Below are 26,013 nucleotides of genomic sequence, written 5' to 3'. Positions count from 1 at the left end.
CCAACGTCAAGTGGGAGCCACTTGTGGACCCGCGGAAGGTGCTGATGCCACCACTGTACATCAAATTGGGCCTTATGAAACAATTTGTCAGAGCTGTAGATAAGGAGTCGGCAGCCTCAAGTACCTTCAAGGCTTCTTCCCTAAGCTGTCTGAGGCAAAGGTCAAAGCCGGTGTCTTCATCAGACCACAGATAAAGAAGATCCTGGAGTGCAATTAATTCCCCAAGAAGCTCACTAGTAAGGAGAAAGCGGCTTGGAACAGCGTTGTCGCAATGGTTCGTGGTTTCCTGGGCAATCACATGGTCGAACACTATGTAGTGCTGGTTGAGACTCTGGTGAAGATCTACGGCACAATGTGCTGTAGGATATCCCTCAAAGTCCATATCCTTGATGCTCATCTTGATAAATTCAAGGAGAACATGGGAGCGTACTCGGAGGAGCAAGGCGAGCGCTTCCACCAGGATATACTGGACTTTGAACGCCGCTACCAAGGACAGTCTAACGAGAACATGATGGAAGACTACATTTTGGGGCTGATTCGTGAAAGTGATTTACAGTATAATTGTAAATCTCGAAAAACTACTCACTCCTAAATCTTTTGTAGTAATTTTTTATTACTTTAGTATAAATACACGCACATTTTGATTCATATGTTGTTTTTTTATGGGGAATAATATCCATTCTGTATACTTTTTAGGCATAAGCAATTACGAAATAACACTGACTACCCAGGAACAAAATTTGTATTACATAGTGTTATCAGAGGATGCTTGTTTGCATGTTTAACCACAAGTTCGTGTGGTTAATGCGAACTTTATTCCTTGCAAAGGTTTCTATTTGGTGTTTGAACATCTTAACACCTGTTGTTTAGCCAGAAAGGCTAACACCTATTCTAATTGTTTCCTATGTGGAACTTCTTTCGCACCGTACGTTGCCCACCACGCTAATCGGAGGTGCAGATAATATACAAGTTATTATGTAACACACAAACGCAGAAAGACACGGAGATGCTGGGGGCACTCGCAGTGTTTTATAGCACAGCTGGTGTGATTGTGTGCCGGTGTGTGCGTGTTGCCTGTGTGTGGGGAGCAGTGCGATTTTCGCTCACCGCCATTAACAGTGACAAATAACTAAGTTGGTTCTGGGCATCATCTAGGTCGACTCAGCCTTAAATAATTACCTGGCGCCTTGTGTAAACATCAGCATTGGTACCCACCCACTGCGCGTTCCGTGCCGGCTTTCATCGGCGTTTGCTAACAGCTTTTGCTCCAACAGTCTGTTCAAGGTTATACGGGCGATCTTTGTCTTTGTGTTTATCGTTTCTTTGTGCCTCTATTGCGGCATGTGCGGGCAGCTTGCAGGGGCCGTGCGAGTGAGCCGCACGTCGTCTGCCACCAACGTGACCGCTTTATCCCGTGCCTTCGTGTCTCTCCATCCGCGGTTCGTGGATGGACGAGTTATTTTATTTTGTACCTGCGGCATACAGATATTGATTTTGGCATCGTTCAAAATGCGCGGGGAAATGCGTGTTGAATAGTCCGAGGTTAATGGCATCAATTTGCTGCGTGGAGGCTTCGTCTCACCCACCAAACGTTTTGAGGATGAGAGGAAGCCATCCTGAAAAGCAGGACAGGACAAACCGCGGATAACAATGGGTAATATGAAGCATAGGGTCACACATATTATGAGCTGTTGCAGACCATTGAACTCCAGCAGATAATAGGAGTTATATGTCATAGGGTGGCGGATGACAGGAGTTCTGTTATATGAAGGTAATAAGCCAATCTCAATGCTTCCTGTGTGCTTATCGGTGTGCCTACACACGTCTGTGTGCATGCCCTGTTTTGAAATTCGCAGGTACAAAAGCAGCATTGTATTCTGCCTTTGGTATTTCCCACATTTCCACTTACGTCAAAATGAGTTTTGATAAAGTTTACAAAAATCCCCACTCGGTGCCGCTCAGACATGCCAATGAACGCAACAGTTGTTCTTTTTATCCGGGGTTTCCTAAATGTTATCGGGTACCAATCTCTTAACATTGCCATTTGTGGCAGATGAAGGTGATAGCCACTGTGCCATGTGTACATTATCAGGCGACACGCAGACAGATGAGAATGCCTGTTACCTTTACATCTGATACAGAGCACACACACAACACACAAAATGGCTTTGCTACAAAAAACTACATACCCTGTTTTTCTGGTGATTCTATCAGCAGCAGGTTGCTTAGCAAAAGAACAGAAATATTGTGATCCAAATGGCCGTAATGTGTCTCCATACAACAAGGCTATTGTGCGATATAGCAATTGAGTGACATTTCGTGGGTACTCAGGATACAGTGACTGCGTTTCCACTTGTAAATTACTTGCAATGTGCTAAAGTAGGACTGAAACGTCGCGCAGACCTGCCGGTCTATTCAGCAAATGTTCCGGTGAGGTAATTCTAGAGCGAGATGCTTTTTTGGATCGCAGCTGTGAAAGGAAGGATGTTTAAATGAGCGTCAGTGTGCTACTTTGCGCTGTGTTTGCAGCATCCATCGGACACAATGGCCGTTTATATGACTCAATATAATGGAATAATTATATAATTGCTGACTAATGCTACTATTGATAATGATGATATGTTACAGCAGTTATACAACCAATACAAATGTACTTACTGTTAGCAACAGGTGGGTACATCTCTCACTTTTAAGATTGGTAAAAATGGAAAATCTTTGAATTAGTATGTGCTTGTCATACAGATTTTACAACGTGATGAATCATGAACTTCTGTGAATCGTCAGTGGACACTTCAGCAAATGTGTGACCTTTATGTCCCAGTAACCTAGCCATCTGGCAGAGCCAGAAATATATTCTGTTTGTATCCATGCAGGGTGCCACCTGAACAATTGAAGTGGAAAATGTAATGGGCGGGCAATGTACAAAGGTAAGCTTTTTCACGTGAACCAAAACAACATTTACAAAACAACAAATTAAAGTGTGTTTTCATTAGTTATCTCACACAATTGGAAGTAGTATAAATCCCTAAATAAAAATTGTTTTAATATTGTATGATTCACATAAGATTACAATTGTTCAAGGCCTATCTGGAGACCATAATCCCTAAACTGCATGCATGTCTAAGACTCGATCCCGGTATTAACCGAAGCCTTTAAGATGTAAATATTATTTTAAACAATGCAACATTTTATAAAGTATCACATTTTTATTTCAGGTATGACCACAAGGGACACAAATTGTAATACAATATTTGCTAAAATGCATAGAAAATAAGTTTAACACGTAGGCTGTCGCAATCAATATCATCCATAAACCTGTAAAAAATTACGCTATCTAACCCTCCCAAAAAACCTGTATTATGGATGACAGTAGATAAATAGATAGAGGCTTGGGGAGCCATTTATTCAGCAGTGGATTGATTGTGGCCGATGATGATGGCGAACTATAACGTAATTCAGATACGTTTCAGTTTTAAATATTAAAGGCAGGGTGCCGAATGTTATATTATTTTGTTGTTGGCTAAACTCACATGGTTAAACTCACATGGTTAAACTCACATGGTTAAACTCGCATAGCTAAACTCACATGGTTAAACTCACATGGTTAAACTCACATGGTTAAACTTACATGGTTAAACTCACATGGTTAAACTCACATGGTTAAACTCACATGGTTGAATTCACATGGTTAAACTCACATGGTTAAACTCACATGGTTAAACTCACATGGTTAAACTCGCATGGTTGAATTCGCATGGTTAAACTCGCATAGCTAAACTCACATGGCTAAACTCACATGGTTAAACTTACATGGTTAAACTCACATGGTTAACCTCACATGGTTAAACTCACATGGTTGAATTCGCATGGTTGAACTCACATGGCTAAACTCACATGGTTAAACTCACATGGTTAAACTCACATAGTTAAACTCACATGGTTAAACTCACATGGTTAAACTCACATGGTTAAACTCACATGGTTAAACTCACATGGTTAAACTCACATAGTTAAACTCACATGGTTAAACTCACATGCACCGGATGCTTCACAATAACAAGAGGCGTTGTTCCAGAGGGTTGTGAGCTCACCTCCTTCTTGCCTGTGGGAGAACTCTTGACGTGGATGACTCTTGTGGGCTATACTCATTGCAATCAGTTCATTAAATCAATTGGGATTTTCCATAATTGCCCCAGGTTATTGAGTGGCTCGTTGTAAGAGGCCATTGGTTCTTTTGAATGACTGTTGACATTTTTCCACAGAATAGGACATTTACTGTGCTCCGGATGGTCCAAAAGGAGGTACATATATGGAGTATATTTCGCAGTGTTTGAGATGATATGTACAGTATATTCATTAATATAGTTCAATGCATTTGCAAACTATGAACAGGATGGCAAATAGGCAACGCAACATTGGTTACGTGAATGACGAAAGTGTTTTATTGCAGAATAGATGTGTTTATTGTGAAAAAAAAACATTTTTAGATTACATATATAAAATAAAAATGAATTCTTATTTGTTTTTATATTACTGTACAGCCAAGCAAACGACTGACTCTTAAAATGGTTTCTTTCTTCCCAGCATAAAATACAGAAATTCTAATTGTATACAAAACGTTTCTTGAGACGAGACAGATGGATGTTTTTCAAAACAACCATTACCGTACTATCACCAAGTTCCAAGCAGAAATCTGCAATGGGATGCATAATTTTGTTCAAGCCACTGGGGAGCATTAAAAAGTGTTTGGATTTGACAGCTGTGCCAATCATAACCAACGGGACACATTACATCCTGCAGGGATGGCTCTGCTTGACACACAGCCAGCAAGGACCCAGTCCTGACCTGCCGTGCTAAGGGCCTCTAGAAGCCAAGAGCAGGGCAAGTGAAGGCGCATTGGTGGTGGGTACAAGCCCTTACTGAGACATGCCGCCACTGACTTTCTCAGTAATTCCTTATTGGTGACATCATGATGAAGCTCTTCTAGCCCATACAGCTGAAAGAGCAACGGCCCAGGCTGCAGTGGATGCTTGCCAAAACAATCACCAATACAAGTACTGCATTCCATGTTCAACGCAAACACCGCCACTGAAGTGTGTAATATTGATTAAGAAAAAAAACTCAATGTCTAATGCTACATCCAACCTTTTCACAAAAATGTGTATTATTTGAAAAACTTGTAGTAGTAGCAGTAATAATAATACATTTAAATAATAACGCTAAAATGTAAAAAAGAGTAAATTTTAACTTTAACACGTAGGCTTTCGTGACCAATATTATACATAATGGAAATTTTTGGGTTAGATTGCGTAAATATAAATGTGTCGTCAAACCTGCCACCCGCCGACACAGCCAATTATCACGATTTGTTACGTGAACAAAAGGTGTCAATTCGTTACTAGTTCAGCACATCGAATTGCAAATGTTGTAGGTTTACTCTCTAACACACCGTTGTGCTGAACTAGTAACGAATTGGCATGTTTTGTTCACGTTACAAACCTTGCTAACTGGCTGTGTCGGGTGGTGGCGGGTTTAACAACACGTGTATATTGACGCGATCTAACCCCAAAAAACCTTTATTATGGATTTTTTCTACATTTTGTAAATACGTTGAGGTATAACTGGGCCATTGTGCACCAGGATGGAATCGAGCACTGCTTGGCGGACGCGTTGCCATAAAATGTTTATTTCTGCGGTTGTAATCAGGAGATGTGGGCAGTCGGGCATTTTAAGACATTTGTCCCGAGGTGATAGTTTTTCAAGATAGGGAATCTTTATATAACATAAGTATTTTTGAAAAAAGATGTCCAACAAAGAGTGTTTCTTGTATCAAGCTGGCAGTAAATCAGATACACAAATGTCAACGTAACAGAGTACTGTTGAGCTTTAACATTTTGTACGTGACACCAGTCAGTATTTCGGGAGAATTGTGTCACTCAGTCTTTTTAGAAAGGGCACCGTGATCGCATTCCTTACAGGTGAGTACAAACGTTTAAAAGGTGATTTACGATTAAATGGGTGATATGAATTTCGGTGGACGGGGGGGGGGGAGTCTTTTAGGAGCTGTGCGTACACGTGAAGTTATCAGGTAAGTGACATTCTATTGAAAGCATTAGACACATAGCGCATTGTGTCTGTTTTTTTTTAACTCATCATTGTACATGCCAACATTTTTTGCATGAAACAAACAGCACGATACGAAGTTGGGCTACTGCACGATACGCCACCTGCGACGTATAACAATTGAAGGCCAAAGCCAAACAAATAGCACCGTATTCTCCCAATGACACTGGTCAACACACTTTTTCTGGCATAAGGTATTCCAACGGTTATAAGGTAATTTTGGGGTATCAAATATTGCATTTCAATAAAAACTGCAGAAGAAAAATATTAAATAAATGTGGATATCTACATAAAATGATATTATAAACACACTATCCTAAAAATACAGCACCATATTTTAACACTAAAGCAGTCACTGACTCGCAACAACTTGCAATCATAAGTGACAGAGTTAATTTCGGGTAACATCAATGAAAATGGGGTATGCCGATAGCATAAAAATGAGATGTGATAGAGCAAATCTGAGATCAGATTTGGAATCAGCACCCTGAAATTAGTCTAAAACAGCTGCAAAAGTCCAGGTCAGAAAAAAATATTTTTTTTTTGTTGACCAGTGTTACAGTGAGGGAAAAAAGTATTTGATCCCCTGCTGATTTTGTACGTTTGCCCACTGACAAAGAAATGATCAGTCTATAATTTTAATGGTAGGTTTATTTGAACAGTGAGAGACAGAATAACAACAGAAAAATACTAAAAACGCATGCCAAAAATGTTATAAATTGATTTGCATTTTAATGAGGGAAATAAGTATTTGACCCCCTCTCAATCAGAAAGATTTCTGGCTCCCAGGAATCTTTTATACAGTTAATGAGCTTGTTACCTGTATAAAAGACACCTGTTCACAGAAGCAATCAATCAATCAGATTCCAAACTTTCCTCCATGGCCAAGACCAAACAGCTCTCCAAGGATGTCAGGGACAAGATTGTAGACCTGCACAAGGCTGGAATGGGCTACAAGACCATCGCCAAGCAGCTTGGTGAGAAGGTGACAACAGTTGGTGCGATTATTCGCAAATGGAAGAAACACAAAAGAACTGTCAATCTCCCTCGGCCTGGGGCTCCATGCAAGATCTCACCTCGTGGAGTTGCAATGATCATGAGAATGGTGAGGAATCAGCCCAGAACTACACGGGAGGATCTTGTCAATGATCTCAAGGCAGCTGGGACCATAGTCACAAAGAAAACAGTTGGTAACACACTACGCCGTGAAGGACTGAAATTCTGCAGCGCCCGCAAGGTCCCCCTGCTCAAGAAAGCACATATCCATGCCGTCTGAAGTTTGCCAATGAACATCTGAATGATTCAGAGGACAACTGGGTGAAAGTGTTGTGGTCAAAGGAGACCAAAATGGAGCTCTTTGGCATCAACTCAACTCGCCGTGTTTGGAGGTAGAGGAATGCTGCCTATGACCCCAAGAACACCATCCCCACCGTCAAACATGGAGGTGTAAACATTATGCTTTGGGGGTGTTTTTCTGCTAAGGGGACAGGACAACTTCACTGCATCAAAGGGACGATGGACGGGGCCATGTACCGTCAAATCTTGGGTGAGAACCTCCTTCCCTCAGCCAGGGCATTGAAAATGGGTCGTGGATGGGTATTCCAGCATGACAATGACCCAAAACACACGGCCAAGGCAACAAAGGAGTGGCTCAAGAAGAAGCACATTAAGGTCCTGGAGGGGCCTAGCCAGTCTCCAGACCTTAATCCCATAGAAAATCTGTGGAGGGAGCTGAATGTTCGAGTTGCCAAACGTCAGCCTCGAAACCTTAATGACTTGGAGAAGATCTGCGAAGAGGAGTGGGACAAAATCCCTCCTGAGATGTGTGCAAACCTGGTAACCAACTACAAGAAAAGTCTGACCTCTGTGATTGCCAACAAGGGTTTTTGCCACCAAGTACTAAGTCATGTTTTGCAGAGGGGTCAAATACTTATTTCCCTCATTAAAATGCAAATCAATTCATAACATTGTTGACATGCGTTTTTCTGGATTTTGTTGTTGTTATTCTGTCTCTCACTGTTCAAATAAACCTACCATTAAAATGATTGACTGGTCATTTATTTACTCTTTGGTTCTTTCGGTAAAGTCACGTATAAAGATAAAATAATAAATTAAATAATAGCATACGACGTTTCGATTGCAACACAAGCAATCATCATCAGGTATAAATGAAATAGCAACAAAAATCTAACCAGAAAACTATAGACAGACATATAAGCAGACCGATATCACCAAGATACATAGAGAGAGAGTAACACATAGGCACAGAGAGGAAGATCGTCTCTGTGTCGAGGCCTTAAATAGACGGAGGGGGGCGGGGGCGGAGAGAGGGAGGGGTTAGAGAAAAAATAACATGTCAATGAGTACGCGACGCGTGGTCAAGTACGCAAGCTTGAACATTAGGAAAGATGGAGAAAGAACACACTAAATTAAATAACCTAGCAAAATATCGAAATGTTATGTAATACAACACAGAGAGTCGGTCAACACACAATTAACGCAAAGCCTGGTCGATTACGTATTTCAAAGATTGCTAAGTTAGAATTTAAGTGCGAAAATTCCAAAGAGAGACAAAACATAAAACAAGAGGAACGGAGACACACAGACAGAGCAGAACATAAGAACGACAAAAAACGAGTGGAGACAGAAAAAGTACACTAAATACACAGGCAGAGAGAGAAAACAAAAAACCCAGAGAGAGAGATCGAACCACTTCTACGGGGAAGTTTCAAGTTTATCTTTTTCTTTCTCCCTCTTTCCTAATGTTCAAGCTTGCGTACTTGACCACGCGTCGCCGTACTCATTGACATGTTAATTTTTTATCTAACCCCTCCCTCTCTCCGCCCCCGCCCCCCTCCGTCTATTTAAGGCCTCGCCACAGAGACGATCTCCCTCTCTGTGCCTGTGTTACTCTCTCTCTATGTATCTTGGTGATATCTGTCTGCTTATATGTCTGTCTATAGTTTTCTGGTTAGATTTTTGTTGCTATTTCATTTATACCTGATAACGATTGCTTGTGTTGCAATCGAAACGTCGTATGCTATTATTTAATTTATTATTTTATCTTTATACGTGACTTTACCTAAAGAACCAAAGAGTAATTACTGCAGTCACGAAAGCTCCAAATTTAAGATTGATCATTTCTTTGTCAGTGGGCAAACGTACAAAATCAGCAGGGGATCAAATACTTTTTTCCCTCACTGTATAAGGCACACTTCTGTACACTGTGTGCTTTGGGAAAAGTCGGGAGTGCTTGCGACCAGATTTGTATGGCTTTACTGACACCGGACACAAGTTTGGGGTGCACATTATTTTCAGGAGCATCTTATAATTCAGAGAATTTGGTAATTTATAATTAACGATTCGTTTTATATATCACTATTTATACAACTTGCGCCTGACAACGTTTTTACAATTTGTAACGCACAGAGGTGCGGTGAAAAACACAGCCAAGCCGGAAAGGGAGCCAGGTGAATAGCCAGTGCCGACACTTTCCCAAGCTCCGTGATCATCTATATATTAAGATGTTTTCAGCCAAGTTAATCATTAGGAAACAGGGTGGGGGGAGGAGCAACACTCTATCCCATGCAGATGGAACAGCAGCAACATTTTTTGTCCCGCCTTCTCCTGGAAAGCCAGAATATGGCATCTCGTCGATGCCCAGGGGAATGGAGTTTCACAACATCTGTGCGACTCACCAACCCTCGCTGCCTCTACAGTGGTGGATTACAGGCGTGCGCGTAGCCATTAACAAGAGGGGCAGGATTATACCCAGGCCATGCGAACAGATACATAAGCTTATTAGCAAACACATCAAGCCACGTATGAGATTAAACACGAAGCAACCGAATACGCGAGGGAAATAATGTAATTAATTGATCAAAGTCACTGGTGGAGGGAGCCACATTCAGTGAAATTAAACTTTTTGAGGGGATTTTGATTGTTCACGCAAAAAACACCAATAATTATAAAAGGCCACTCTGCAAGCGTGTTTGTGCATATGTATTATGTTCAACTTCTTTCGCACCAATGTAGCCAACCGTGATAATCTGAGATGCGGGGGAAGGATAATAAACTACATATAAAAAGCAGTTGGAAATAAATGTTTTCAATCTAAAAATAACTGAGTTGTCAATCTATAGTTCATGTGTATGTGTCGAATAGGTTCCTGTGCATGGCATCTCACGCTTGTAAAATTGTCAGAAAAAACGCTTTGACCACTTTGTTGGTGTGTATGCGATATGCGGAGGGGTGTTTTTGGAGGGAATGGAACCACATTTATTAGAAGACTTTTTTGTGGTGTCAACAAACTACATTGGCTTAGTCAGGGTCATTCATGAGGCATGGGGTGGGGGCTGGAGGGGGCTGAGCCTCTTCCCTGCTGAAGGCTGACTCACCCCCCCCCCCTTAAATGATTATGATCAAGTCAAAACCTTTTGGTAAAATATGTAGTCCGAGTAGTGAGTTTTACTCAAGGTTCATCATATACATGAGTGGCAGAATGCATGATGGACAAACACAGATCATATAGTCTCTTATAATGAGCGTTCGTATTTGTTGTAATGTTTATTTAATATTAATTTGTGTTGTGTCATCGTATAACACTCCCTTTAAACAAGCATGACATCGGCATCAGAGAAAGTGGATATGTTATGGTATATCCTCTTCAGCCACAAGGCAGTGTGAATGATTATGCATTGTCTTTTCAATCGTACGTTTATATGTCACTACCAAGCATTCTATTCACGATGTTTTTGGTTTAAAAACATATCACGAATGATAAAGAGCTTTCAACTAGTTAAATAAAGGGCATTGATAGATCTGGCTTATTAATGTATCAGTTTTATATCACCTTTAACATGCTCTCTTAAATGTGAAGTAATTTTTCCTCATTCTAATTTACTGACATTAAATTGTAATTAAAAGAACCGTGCGATAAAATAATTGAAATCCAGTCCGTGTCTATGAAGTCTATAAATGTCAAGCCTCATGAAACGTATCCCTTAATGTTCCATCGCAGGATTTTAAAGCTCTTAAGCACGAGCGTTAATGTTAATGCTCGTGCAGAGTAATGAACCAACCCTGATGAGATCCTAAGTTCAAGTTCCAGACTGCCATCTGAGATTTCTCTTCTTATTCTTTCGGACGGCAGGATTGCAAAGCAACATTGCTCAAACGTGTTACAGTTGAATGCTATATCTTTTTTCAACAAATCGCAGCAACACCGCCAGGATGTTGCACGGATGGCGCATTTGTCGGTGATGCATTCGATCGTTAGGACCACAGTCCCGGTTCGGCAATTTTTTATCTTCCATTCGTGGAAGGTGGCTGTTGCATCTCCCACGGTGGATCGAGCGCGGTACAGCGAGCTCCATCGTTGTCGTGGAAGAGAGAAGCCCTGGACTGCCACAGTCGTGGCCTCAGCAACGTTTTTGTTTGCACTACGTCGACAACCGCCCACGATTGGGGGAGGATATGACAAAACTCGAGCAGTCTCCCCTGCTCCGTGCATAAAGGACAACGGATGATTGGTAAGTTGAACTTCTTGTGCACCGTACATAGACAACCGTGCTAATCGGACTACAAACTAAACACAACAAGTAGTTCTGAAGTTATGAGAATTCAATTGAGATTTAAGAGTGCATAGCTACAGTGGCTTCCTAATATCGGAAGGAAGAGCGTTCCAGACGGCCGCAGAAGTGCATCTGAAAGCACGCGATGCAGCGATCGTCTTTGTTTTCAAACGAATGGCATCAAATCGATGGCCGAATGCCCAACCAAGATATCCCGGCCTGGTGAGCAACAGTAAAAAGAGCACTTCCCATCTGAGGTAAAAATAACGTATGTAGTGTAGTTAGTGGTCTCAGAACTGAGTGCTCACCACCTGGCAACATTCCCTCTCATCCATCTTTACTCTTCATGCCTCTGAGTAGTTCTCTCTGAGATTGAGCCAAGACTAGGTGGGTAGGGCGGGGCACAGTGGCAATATGTTAACGACCTCGCATGGCATACAAGGATCGTGGGTTCGATCCCGAGCCTGACGCCTGCAGTATATTTGGAGTTTGCAGTGTCTTTCCGTGGTCGCGTGGATTTTTCTCTGGGTCCTCCCGTTTCCCCCTCCACATTTAGAAATATGCGTTGAGAGTATCTGGCTGCTCTAAATGTCCACGTGATAAGCCACTTCGTTCATTTTGTGGCCAGGTCGCTTCTGAAAGAGAGCTAAATAGCTCAGTGAGCCTTACCTAGTAAAATAAAAAAGTTAGTTACTGTGCAGCATGTCACAAGTTGGAATGATTACCCTTGTAATAATTCCCATTGTAAAATAAGATATTTTAATATTGCACTCAATAAAAATGGCAAACATTGATTGCTGAGGATTTTTTTTAAAGTTTATTTTCAATGTAATATAAAGGCCCATGTCACTTCAACAAAATACAAAATGCCAGAAACGATTTCTGAAAACAAAATAGGATACGGTTCACTGAATATTAATATATAGACAATAGATCATCTCTTTTTTTAATGTAGTCATCTACAGCATCCTTTAGCAATCACAGCACAAAGGCTAGCAGAGGACTGAGTCTGTACATCCCTCAAATTATCAACAATCTTAGGAGTTTCTACATTTTGAATAAATACACGGTATATACACGCTATCATAACGGGCAAAGAGTAGATATAGCCAGCATGTTTTTTTAAAAACAAAATAAAACAAAAAAACATCACAGCAGTTCCCTTTATATTGCATGCTTTTAAATCAATCTGTGATTTACATTTAATATACTGTGTATGTAATATGGTAACTGTAAAGCACTCTGTTGCATTATACCCCACAATTGTAACAATGGGTATACTCACTCAGCCATGAAAATAAATACAAGTTAGTACAGTTAAATTTCAATATGTATATAAAAAATATACTGTACCCATATAGACTTTGCTTACATTTTCCTGGAGATATGCACTTCCTAAAATATAGTTGAATTTTAAATCCATTAAAAGTATACTGGTAAGAGCGTTCTGCTGTTACTATGCTGCCTTCATAACTCTTTGTATGTCAGTTAAGACCTTGCTGAGAATCACTTATGATTATTTTTTTCATAATTCGGCAATGTATTGCACAATTGATAACTGTTCTGTTTAAATAACCAGTTGTTTGTGGAATGCACTCCAGCCACGATAGCACTGGGGATAATATAACGTATTTAGCAATTTAATCCAGAGATAAACCATTCCCCCCAAAATATGGCTGTTTAACTGGTCTTACCGTTGCACAAGTTTTAGCAATTTTCTAAACTTCCCGATATCTGATCCACTCCAGCAAAAATGTGCTTCTCACATCAAAGAAGCTTGTCTGATAAGAAACATCGCTAAAAAGCGTTCACTTTACATGACATTTAGTGTTTCCAAGGAAGAATGCCTTCTTCCACGATGGTACTATTCAGCCCGCTGGACTTCAGAAGAGTAGCCTTTATCTCGTGCTTCCAAAGCTAAAATAAATTAGGTTCATTTGCTATACATTCTAGACAACAACTAAGCTCCAATTCTACATATTGTGGTGGTCTAATACACAGAATGTCCAGGTTACTGGAGATAGTGTTCACCCAATTCGTAAAAACGAGTGCGAGTTATTTGCAAATGTGTATTCGGCCACATATGTGTAAGCCTGTAGTGTCAGTTGCAGTCATGTTTCCTCTTCAAGTTTTCCAGTGATGTTGGTGAATAACGTGATTAGGTAATGAGGCGTGGACAAATGGTCATGTCTGGATCTGCATTCATCCCACAATACAACACCCATTGAGTATCAAGTGCACAGGCACAGATACAAATATTTTAAGCATGCTGTTATCTCTAACGTACACTCCGATTGCTTGTATTGTTAGCCACGGCTGTCAGAAAGGATTTAAAACAGTCCCCTCCTCACTCTTTATAGATGTTAACCTAACTATTGTTGGTTAGTTTATGATCATCCCCATACAATGCTTTTACAGTGGTATTTTTTAAACAAAGGTTATATCCGGCTGCTTACTCGACCAAGTATCAGTATATGATAAAAAAATATATTAAAAAAATACCACGGTTAAACTTGCATTGTTGATCAAATGTGTCTTTAAATAATCATTTGAACATTGTCAATTCAATGCAGCAGAGTGAGGATATTAAAATTATGACCTGTTGTTTATACACCACATATCGGTGTTGGAAATGGGTGATTGCAAAAGGATTGTCTAAACGTTCGTATCAACGTGGTTTTAGAGCAGCAGATGCAGCAGTAACAGATTGCCAACATAAGAACAATGTCGTGTTAAGCAAATTGACATACTAACTAAAATGTGAAATGTGTATTGATGAATCTACTTTACATACTTTATTCAGATTTAATTTGGCTTGTTTTTGAACGGTATATTTATCAAGTAATATCTGCCAGCTGAAAAGTGATTAATGTCAAATTATGAACGTTTTGCTTCTCTGCACTGTTGAATCTCAACGTTGCAATCTGTCGTTTTCCATATTATGTCATCTTTCTTTCCCCTGCTCTTTCTAATAACTGTTGAAGAAAAAATGTTGGGTTTTCATCATTGTTTATTTAAAGCAGAATATGTTTTCTTTGATTAAAAATGAAAGGGTAGTATTGCAGTTTGTTTTTCAACCCTTTTATCAATTCTTTCACGCAAAATTAAATTTTAATTTCAGGTCAAAGCGTGACCTTCGAATACACTGCTAGCTGATTGCAGTCAGAGTTCGAATACCATTATTTTAATCTTTTATGAAGGCAACTATCACTGGGGTCTCAATACCAAGATTTTGTGGGCTAGAGGTGTTAACATGTAAATAGCTGTAGTAATCTTATCATATATAGATTCATATAGCGCCTTAGTCCAAGGCGCTTTACACTTATTCAAAGGTGTAGATTAGATGATAGTGGTAAAAAAGAGTGGGGTTATTAAAAGTGGCGGTGTAGTTTGGGTGATAGTGAGGAGGACAGGTGGGAGTGTTTAAGGAGGGATTGGGGTAGTGACAGCCGTCAGGGTAGTGACAGGAATAGTGGTAGGGGTAGTAATAGGGGTAGTGATAGGAATAGAGATTGTGACAGCGGTCGGGGTAGGCCTGGTCGTATCTGGGGGGCCAGGGCAGGGAGTAGCAGTAGGATATGCAAGGGAGGAGAGATGGGGGTTGTTTTAAGGGAGAAGTGGAAGCAGGTTAGTGAGGATGCTTGCTCCGTGTGCTGCAGTGGGTGCTGGTTCCAGTGTATGGGAGAAAGACGGGATAAGGAACGGGACGAAACTGGGCGCAGGGCGAGGGTGGCACAGAGAAGGACGGTAGATATTGGGAGAGTGGAGGACGGGATGGAACAGGGTAGTGAGAGATGAGAGAAGCAAGATATGGTGGGGCAAGACCATGGAGGGATTTATAAATGAGAGTGCGAAATTTTTAAAAAACAGCGATAGTGGACAAGGAGCCAGTGGAGTTGGGAGAGTAGAGCAGAAGTGTGGGAGTTGTGGACATAGATGCGGGATTTCTGAAGTTCACAAATCTACAAAAAGATACAACACCTGGAACCTTTCCACAAAACACCATCAACACTAGTTTGTACGGTTATGATGTTTGTTAATCACAGACGGTTCATCTCTATCGCCATTGTGATTCTCCTTCATGAGTGAGTCGTAGATAACAACGTTCACTGGACTGGATGGACATAACCCATGCTGTTAGCATTCAACTAAAATACTTGCAAGCAGATTATACATCAGGTTACATCTGTAAAAGTGTCTACTTAGTCAAGACGGTAACATGGGCAAGGGGAGGTGGGTAAAGTGTGGTAATGGAGTCGGGAAGGATGGATGGAAAAACATCTGCATTCTTTACAAGAGTGCCCTATGCGAGCATGTACGGTTCTTGGTGCTTCCCATAACACGAGATGACTCGAATGAATGGTCAGAGGCTCTTGTCTGGCAGTGGCAGTTGCATCACTGCCCGCCTGCTTTTCGTGTGTTGTGCACATGTCCATTTGCCGGCACCAGTTAGGGCAGCAGCTTCCCCCGTGGCTGGTAGAAGCAGGCCCGGGTACAGGCTTGCAGCTGCTCGGACGAGGCGTCGGAGATAACCGAGCCCTCTTCGTCTGTGTAGGCCGAGTCACACGAGCCCCTCCCTCCCCCTCGCCTGCTCTGCTGGCAAGGCACCAGCCGCACCCCCGGTGACCACAGGGGCTTCCAGACCTCCTGCACCAGCGGGTCGGACGAGAGCTGCGTCGCTTCGGCAGAAATGGTGGAGGAGCTGTCGCAGCCGGCGTCGTCAGGGCCGCGGTAGTGCCGCCACACCAGCCGCTTCCACATGTGGCTGAGGTCCTGTCGTGCGAGCGGGGTGAAGAGCAGGTAGAGCAGAGGGTTGAGGCAGGCAGGGAGAGGGGACAGCAGTAAAAGTAGGGTCCTGGGCACCTCAGGCTCCACGAGAACTAAACGTAGCAGTCCTGCAAAGGAAAAGAAGGCCACGGGACAGTAAAGTACGCAGTCTATGAAGATCAGCCAGGCCACATGCTTCACCATGGCCCCTTCGCTGGGATCTAGTGGATCTTCCTTCTCCAGTGAGCAGTAGAGCCAGGTGTAGGTGATGGCCATGCTGAGGAATGCAAGCGAATTGAGCAACACCAACGTGGCAAGGTAAGCCAGGGACGAGCTGTCTCCGTTGGGAAGTGGCAGGCAGAGCGGAGACTGCCCGTAGTTGCCGACGTGGAACAGAGGCAACGCGGCCATGGCCACCGCTAGCGCCAGAACGATGCCGGTCATGACCCAGGCCGGCAGCATCGACGGGGCCTTGCCGTGCCTGGACAGCCGCCCTACGCTTAGGGCCCGCTCCAGCGCGGCCGCCGCCAGCAGGAAGATGGACGACTCGGAGGCAAACACGGCCGTGAATCCCAGTGCCCGGCAGCCGACTCCCGTCTCCCAGCGCGCTCCAAACTCGGCGAAGCGGCCGTAGGTCGCGGCGTCGAGGCCGGCCATCACGCCGCTGTAAACGCCCGTCAGCAGGTTGGCGAGCGACAGGAGGCCCAGCAGCAGGCGCAGGGAGGTGAGCCGCTGGCACGAGCAGAACGTGGCAAGCGCCACCACGGCGTTGGTCGAGATGGCGAGCAGGAAGATGAACCACACGCCCAGGCGCACCATCCAGCTGCCCAGCAGGTACTCGCATGGCTTGAAGGCCCCTGTCAAAGCCATTCACTCCAAATGTAAGTTCTGCTGTTTAACACGCAGGCTTTTGCGACCAATATTATGCATAATAATAATAATAAACGTCTCGTGGGTTTACACGCCAATACACACGTGGTGCTGAAGTAGTAACTAATTGGCATGTTCGTTGACATAATTTTTTTTTATAATTGGCTGAGTCGGGTGGTGGTGGGTTTAACAACACATTTATATTTACGCGATCTAACCCCAAAAAACCCTTTATTGTGGATCAGTCTGCTGTTCTCTGCGAAGCTAAAATATAATGAAGGGTGTAGTCGGGTGCCTGGCGATAACCCGTTGTGCTCTATTGTGACGTCTTTGGAATTGTGATGATAACGAGGTTGTTGAGAAGGGCCACGCTTTGTGATGCCACTGAGGTTATTGTAGAGGGTGGTGGTCCAGATGTCTTGTGACCCCCCCCCCCCATGAATTGACCCCATAACACATTTTTTGCTTGTTTGCATATTCATGTATGTTTTCAATAAAACTTACAATCAAATATTGAGTTTCAGAGAATTCAATTTGGGGGGGCCACAAGGCATCTGGACCACCCTGTACCGTGTGCTTTCAAGTCCAATGGTGAACTGTGACAAATCGATTGCGTCAAATTCACGCTCAATACCATACGATTTTGGACGTAGGTTTAGTTTCGGTGGCCATGCCGTTTGTGCTCGAGATGTAGTGTGCTGTATCCAGGGCATAATGTGCGTCGAGGTGATGTACCTGGCGTTGGTGTGCAATGCACAGTATGCTGTAATTTGAGGTCATCCTCCAGCTCCAAGAAGAACTCATCAGAATCCAGATCGTCTGCCACAACAACGGATTATTGTTAATATGCGACATTTGCAACAAGCACATATCACGAGCAGAGCATCGTCACCACGGCCAACGACGTTAATGCCACCACACCTCAGTAGCCTCCGATTACCACGGTTGGCTGTGTACGGTGTGAAAGAAGTTCAACATACGCACATACTTTACCATCATCACTTTCACAAATCCTCCAAATGTTGCACAGTCCACATTCAACCTCCACAGTCTGCTCTCATAGTTTCTCATCATCTGGACTCAACTGTTTCCCTTGGTCACGATCTCATCTCTGGGTGCCACTCAAATGCCTGTCTCAGGAACCTGCCCCCCCTCCATCCTCCTGCACGTGCGTCCCACTCATCTTGCCACAGCGTCTTCCTGATTGCATCGACAATGCTTTTCGCACCCAATTATAATGCTAAATTCCAAGTTGTTTGCCGTATTTTCTGTCATGAAATTCCCATCACATGTATTGACGTATGTATTTAAATACAATGACAATATGTTTCTGTATAATGGGTTATTATTGCAGTACATGTACAGAATATTTGAAAATTGTATTTACATTTTGAGCACAGCATTGGCATTAAACGTCGAATAAAATGTCAACTAAGATACTCGAATAATTATATTCCCAGAGCCTGCTATCCACAGCAGGTAATTGGTGTGGGATTGCTACATTTTCTTTCGCATGGTAAGTAGCCAACCGTGCTAATCAGAGGTGTGGATTGAGGCTCATGGTTGGAATCCAGCGGCCGCCCTGATTTTTACTGTGTCTGTGTAATTACCGTAGTAATCATAATAAACGTTTTGGGGTTAGATCGCGTTATTTATAAATGTGTTGTAACCCTCCACCACCCGACACGGCCAATCAGTAAAAAAGTGTCACGTTGACAAAAGACAAATATTATACTACTTTAGCCCACCCGTGTGTTGAAGAGTGAATCCACAACATTTACAATTTTTGAGTACGACGTTTCCTTGGTAATTACATCCAGAATCATCGGGCAATTTGCCAGAATAGTATTGGTCGCGAAAGCCTACATGTTATACCGTAGTAATACTATGTGCTGTCCGTTTCACTCACAGTGGACGTCAAGGATCCGCCGACGTCATTCACAAGAGTAGGCCGCTGCGTGTCGTTATCAGGGTCAGAATTTTTCAAATTCGACAATTACACCGCAAATTACTCAATCGGAATACCACGTAGCAATCTCCATCGTCACCACTGACTGGCAGACTAATATTCATTTGCAGGCTGGGTGCCGAGTCGCTATGTGCCTACAGGGACAACTGCCACTGGGGGTGGCTTTTCAAATGTTATGAGATGAGATGTTGATGTAGAGGGCTCCAAGATCCCCTGAAATATAGGGCACTCGATATCAAAAACATTATTGTTTTTGTAGTTTGAGAGAGATAAATATACCAGCAATTTAATGTTGTATTAAAGTTTTATTTATATATAAAAAAAAAATGTGTACAGTTTTATAAAAAAAAGTCTTACAAAAATGTTATTTTTTAAAATTTGTTTTTCCTTTGACCAGGTCTCTTGTCGGGTCACGAAATTCCTTTGCAATATGTTGCCTGCCACTTACACACCGAGGGACAGAAATTGGCAGTCGTCATGACCCCAGGACAGCAGTTGGAAAACGCTGAGCCGAAGGTCACCGTGGACTTTTGAATCGGCCGTACGGTGGTGGTCCATCATGAGACAACATCGGCAAGTATAGGGAATGTGTGGTTGTAGTGGAGTTTAATCCACGCATCAAATGTGAATGAATAATACAAGTCAATGTACTCGAAACAAAATTAAGTGAACATTTGACATTAAGCACTTTGACAAAAGGTAACAAGAGTTAACAGGAAATGTCCAGCCTGTTATGGGTGATATTCTGCAAAACGCCATTCTCAAAATAGTTCGTATATAAAATAGATACCCATTTACATCCATGACGCTGTGTTGCGGTATTAAACTCAAGTTTTCTCAAGCATTACTTGAATTATCTGTGAATCCATGGAGAAGGACACACAGACTCCCTGGCCTCAGAGTGTAGTTATATTCAAAGGAAATGATGTGAGAGAGGCATTTGGCTGTGTATAATCATGTATAATTTGACAGTTTTGAACATTTTGTAACTTCTACTGCTATACTGGTTAACATCTATCAGTGTTTTTAACTTTGATATTCAAAGATATATTAAAAAGAGCGAAAACAGCGAACAGCAATGCCTTGTATAGCTCCTTATATTTATACAGCTCTTTGTTCTCAAAACATGTCATTCCTCTTAGTAGTGGTGTCGCGGTAAACTTAAAGCGTAGGATGTAGATCACTGTGTAGAAGCATTTGCAGGGGCGTTTGCCAAAAAACAAATAGCGTTTAGAGGCTAAGCCAATGGTTGCTTCCCCGTGGTTTTAACAGCGCGGCTTTGGAGTCATAGTTTTCAACCCTTGGTGGACTTTGCACCGTGTTGCCTATGCGGACCCAGATCACGAAGCCTGTGGATCATCAGAGAGTCGTTTGCGCTCAGTGAGCAGAGTACAGTGCGCACCGTGTAACGCGCGGTGGGCTTGCAACGACGCATCCGTCCATTCGTTCATCGATTAACGTAGACGCTTACGCTCACAACACGCACAGAGAATAGCACGTGAACGATCAATTACTGCCTATTTACATGATTTGAACATTTCATGCGAATGTAGCATTTAGGCAAAAGATAGTGAAGAAGATAGAGAACTGGACAAAAGAGATCAACAACAACAACAATAAACAGTGCAATCAAAATACTGAAAATGTGACCCAGGATTTAGTCGATCATTGAACCGAATTATAAACCACAAACCACATGAGAGGTTTTTTTGGGGTTTGATTGCGCAAATTTAAATGTGTTGTTAAACCCACCACCACCCTACACAGCCAACTAGTAAGGTTTGTCACGCAAACAGAACATGCCAATACGTTACCAGTACCGCACACCAACTGATGATGCTAGTTGTAATTGCTGGCAAAGGGTCATACTCAGATTGTAAATGTTGTGGATTTGCTCCCCAACACACCGGTGTGCTGTACTGGTGACGGATTGGCACGTTCTGTTTGCGTGACAAACCTTACTAGTTGGCTGTGTTGGGTGGTGGCGGGATTAACAACACATTTATATTTGCGCGATATAACCCAAAAAAAACTTCTATTATGGATAATATTGGTCGTGAAAGCCTACGTGTTAAACTCACGTGACTGCATTTAGATCGCTCAGGAGGGTGAATAGCTACTTGAGTGGTGTATACATTCTCCAGCTTTTCCCAAGAATGCTAAGCCTTGCATCAGTGAGACTACCACCAAGCTGAGCCCCTGTGTATGTTTATGTTGGAGCCAACATAAAAGCGATTCTCTACAAAAGGAAACGAGGCTTCAGTTGAATAAAATTGTCCAGATTATGGTTGTGCAAGACTTCCCCAATAGACGGAGGGTAAAAAACTATCCTTCACAAATCAACCTAGAAAATATGTAATCGCAGTGTTTTGCTACTGGTTTGGTGGCATTGAGTCTACAGCAATAGGGGTATTATGGAGAATAATACCAGGTGTGGACAACATATGCAGAGATGCACGGACGGGCATTCACAATATGAGGGTACATGTCAACAGGGATTAGTGTGCAACCCAGAGCTTCAGTCTACGTGGCTTAAAGTTACTGCAACTCCATCCACGTGTAATGTGAACCTGCACATGTATACAATTTGGTGTTATATAGCATCAGAGTAATACAACGGGGTATCACTAGCTACTTTGGATACTTTGTACCTCGCAATTTACTCCCCCAGCTGTCCCCTCAACCCCAGTTCAAAAAGCAGTTTTTGTTTAGAATTGTTTCTTCACTTTTTTGCCTCATTTTGTTCCAAGCCGTTAAGTCTTCAAGTAACATTAACATGATCACTTGAATATAATTGGCGCGATTAAGTAATGACGTATTCTTCGATTGCATGTATTGTGGGCGTAGTATCGTTTTCGATCAATTAACTGATGTATTTTTGTTTCTATATTTTATGCATCCTCTCTTTTGAATAAGACTACTAGGCCAGCGGGTCTGTGTTGCCCTTCCCCCATGGATTCACAGACAATTCAAACTACCATAATAAAAAAAAAATTTAGTTAGATCGCGGACATTTTTGGGTTAGATCGCATATTTACGTGATCCAACCCCAAAAAACCCCGTATTATAGATGATATTGGTCGTGAAAGCCTACGTATTAAATTCAAACTATGCTCTGCATTCTGAGGCCAGGGAGCCTGTGTATCTTTCCCCATGGATTCAAAGATAAAATTCAAACAACGAAAGGAGAAAACCTTAAGTTCAGGTGTTGGCAATCAAAATAACAAGAGGAGCGATTGTTACCGAATAGGTGAAAAAAACACCTCAATATTTCAAGGGCCGCAGTGCACTGTGGGTGAATACGAGATGGTGGTGGTCCTTAATAAATAACGGTCACGAAGCAGTTCCTGAAAGAGCCGAACGCGGCTCCGGAGCCGCAGGTTGCCGACACCTGTCTTAGTTCTATACCTCAAAGCAGTCTATATACTCTCTATATATGTAAAACGTGTGAATTTGTTTCTATGTAAGAATTATAAGTGAGGTGTTGGTGTGTCGCAGCCAGCACTGAGGAGACTGGACATCACAGAGAAACCAATGCTTGGTCGGACATAAGGACAGTGCGACAGTGACTATACGAGACTGAAGAAACATAAAAAACGGAGTGGAATTGAAAGAAGGTGACAGTGGATTCGGAGTTAGAAGGAGAGAGAGAGAGCATAAATGATGTTCTCGATAACTAGAGAAAGTAATGGAGTTCCTTGAAAATTGGTGTAATGCTCTGTTTAGTGTGTGTGCTTGTTGAACTTATTTTACACCATACTTAGCCAAACCATGCTAATCGGCAGTGTAGTGTAAGGACAACAAAAAAAAACAGTTCTCGATAAATTAGTTTTGAATCTCGATAAATTTGTTTTCAATTTAATGAGCGAACAAGCTATGAATAGATGTATTATCATATGCAGCTCATATATCGATGTAACGATATGCGAGTCCATATAAGACAGCTGCAGCTATTAAAGTGCAATGTAGCGAAGGTTTTATTGACGGTGGTTATTCGTCACTGGTTATGTGAAATGGAGACGTTTTTTTATGTTTGTCATACCATGCACATATTCATCACAATTAAAATATTTTACTGATAGGAGTTTGTTTTGTAGTGCATGCTTTCTGGGCAATTGTGCATTTTTGTGCTCGTAACGAGTTTAGTTGTGTTTACTGCTTGATTTGCTGCACCAAGGCACCCTTGTAAACTCGATGTTAAATTTTCTAAAGAGCGCATTCCTTGATAAACATGCTCCATGAGTAAATCAAATTCCTGGTTCTCTTTTTGCTCCTGCCCCCACGTAAAAAAACTGCATTCAGCACCCTTGGTGAGTTTTAAAGCTCTTGTAAAACCTGATTTAATGCTTCAAATGAAAAATATATGAGACATTTAACGTTTTATACGTACTGTTCATAGCTTTGATGATGATGGAAATATATTTGCTCTGACAACACTGCATGGGTGATGAAAACAATGGTCTTCAAACGTGCACGTCATAGCTTATCCGCTGTTGTTGTTGGGCGCCATGGGAGCGAGATGTTAACTACCTCGCTTGGTATACAGGAGGTCGTGGGTTTGACTACGACCTTGATGCCTCTATATTTGGAGTTTGCATGTCTCCCTCCCGGTGGATGCATGGATTTTTCTCCGGGTGCTCCGGGTTTTCCCTCCACATTTAGAAACGTGCGTTTAGAGTATTTGGCTGCTATACATTTCCACATGATACGCCACTTTGCTGAGTTATCGTTTGTGGCCAGGTCGCTTATGAAAAGGGCTATATAGCTAAGTAGGCCTTACCTGGTAAGATAAATAAAAGAGTTTTATCTGTTCTACAAACATTAGATTTTATTTTTAAAATGAGCATGCATGCCCCCGCAATGTGGTGCACAGAAAACTGTTTTTCTGCCACTGTTTTGTGCACGACACAGATGTCGCTTTGCATAGAAACTCACAGATGTCCGGTTGGCCAAGGTACGTTTGAACATCTCTCTTGTGGATATCCTCTCCGTCTGAGAGCCACTGGTTTTGTCCAGAGACAGGCGTGTCACAGTAGCCATAAGCGCAGCACTGGTACGCAAAGGGCACCTCCAGTGTCCTGCAGAAGGTTCACAAAAAAGTGCACAAAGTTACAGGTTATCAGTGGCACGACTGACACAATAATAATGTTATATTAATCATGTAAAAAATTGGAACGCGCTGCACATTATTCAGAATCGGAATATTTATTCATATTGGAGGAATCCGATGAGCCATGAATCTATTTGTCGCAGATTCAAGAGGTGCAAGGAGGAACCACAGACCAGCGTGAAGGCAGCCATACGATGAGCCGGCACAAAATACTTGCCCAAGTTCTGCCATCCTCTATACACTAAGGTGCTTTCAGCCAATGAATGCGTGTTTTAAAACAACAAAAATAATAATGACAACCTATTTGCACCTGACCTCTTTGACTCAAAAAATGTTTCTGCAAAGGAAAGCTTCGTTTGTTGTCTTCATATTAAACGTGATAAAATTCTCATAAGTTTATTGTCATCATTGACAACATTTAACTCACAGAGCTAGCTTACTTCATCATTGTCAAGCAACATACATGATCAATCCACCATTCGATGAATACCTCCTGCGTCGCTGATAGCCCTTCCAGCTTCGTAATGCCGTTGTGCATCTCGCTCCTACATCTTAGCTGATGCTGGTGCGTCTCTTCTTTCCTTCACGTTTCTCTCATTTCTTGACTGCTATTCCGTCACCAGTCTCGTCCATCGGCCGTCATCGATTACCTTTCTCCGATCGAAGCATTCTTCTTTCTTCGTGTAATTCTCAGCACACATCTGGCTGTACTTGTTTTTTTTTTAGTTTTACAAATCTATTTACATCTAAATATGTGCAGCTTTCATGGCCCTGTTGAAAGCGAACTCCTTAATGAGATTCTAGATTTGAAGTTTTCGTGACTGCAATGGTGACGGTTCCACCTGAAGACGGAAGCTTGTGTTGCCTCCGAAACGTCGTGATTTAGTTTATTAAATTTTTTTACCTATGTGACTTTACCGAAAAAACCAAAGAGTATGAATCCTTAATGAGAAGCAATGAGACTAAACATTTTGCAATGCATCATATTTTTTTGGAAGCTTAAGTTGTTTACATATATAAATAATGAAGGATTTTTTTTACGTGTATGTTGAACTTATTTCGCACTGTACATAGCCAACAGCGCTAATCGAAGGTGCGGGGGAAGGACAACAAACTAAACGCAGACAAAGTATCGGTCTGATTCAATATATGCAAAATATATAGCCTTCCTAAGGATTTTCCATTATTTTTAAAACTTCAGAAACGTTAGAGCTATAATGCACTACCTCAAATACAATTGCGCTCACGTTCCAAAATGTGGGATAACAACAGACATCGGCCACGGTATATTACGTGAATATACAAATTGACGAGGTTTTATTTTCCTCGACGTCTGTATTCGTGACGGTTGATTGCATGATATGAAACAGGGGCAATCTTTGTGAGATAATAAATATTCCTACCATTTACGCAGTTCATTTTTTGAAAAGTCCTTTGGTTTAATGTTTACACGTGGCCACTGAACAAGCAGTTGGAAATGCTTTCTTGGAATTCACATTTAACGCTGATAGATGACATAAGTGAGAACACGTGTGAGTCCATGTGACATGCTAGAGCAAGTCAACTTGGTTGGCAAAACAGAGGCTTGTCAAAAGGTGCTT

General features: G+C 42.0%; 1 protein-coding gene across 2 annotated transcripts in view; it reads right to left on the bottom strand.

The window, feature by feature from the left end:
* Positions 1-12,628: 12,628 nt before the first annotated feature.
* LOC144720210 (leucine-rich repeat-containing G-protein coupled receptor 5-like) overlaps positions 12,629-26,013 on the bottom strand; it is a 145,415-nt gene continuing 132,030 nt past the window's right edge. For both annotated transcript variants that reach the window (XM_078596724.1, XM_078596725.1), the window contains 3 exons: positions 24,238-24,380; positions 18,069-18,152; positions 12,629-17,320 (listed from right to left, as the gene is read on the bottom strand). In XM_078596724.1, the coding sequence (XP_078452850.1) occupies positions 16,146-17,320; positions 18,069-18,152; positions 24,238-24,380 (1,402 nt within the window). In that variant the 3' untranslated portion in view covers positions 12,629-16,145. The remainder of the gene's footprint in view (positions 17,321-18,068; positions 18,153-24,237; positions 24,381-26,013) is intronic.

The sequence above is a fragment of the Lampetra planeri genome, chromosome 8 (assembly GCF_965212315.1).
Source record: "Lampetra planeri chromosome 8, kcLamPlan1.2.h2, whole genome shotgun sequence".
NCBI lineage: Eukaryota > Metazoa > Chordata > Hyperoartia > Petromyzontiformes > Petromyzontidae > Lampetra > Lampetra planeri.
This window is presented reverse-complemented; position numbering and strand designations above follow the sequence as displayed.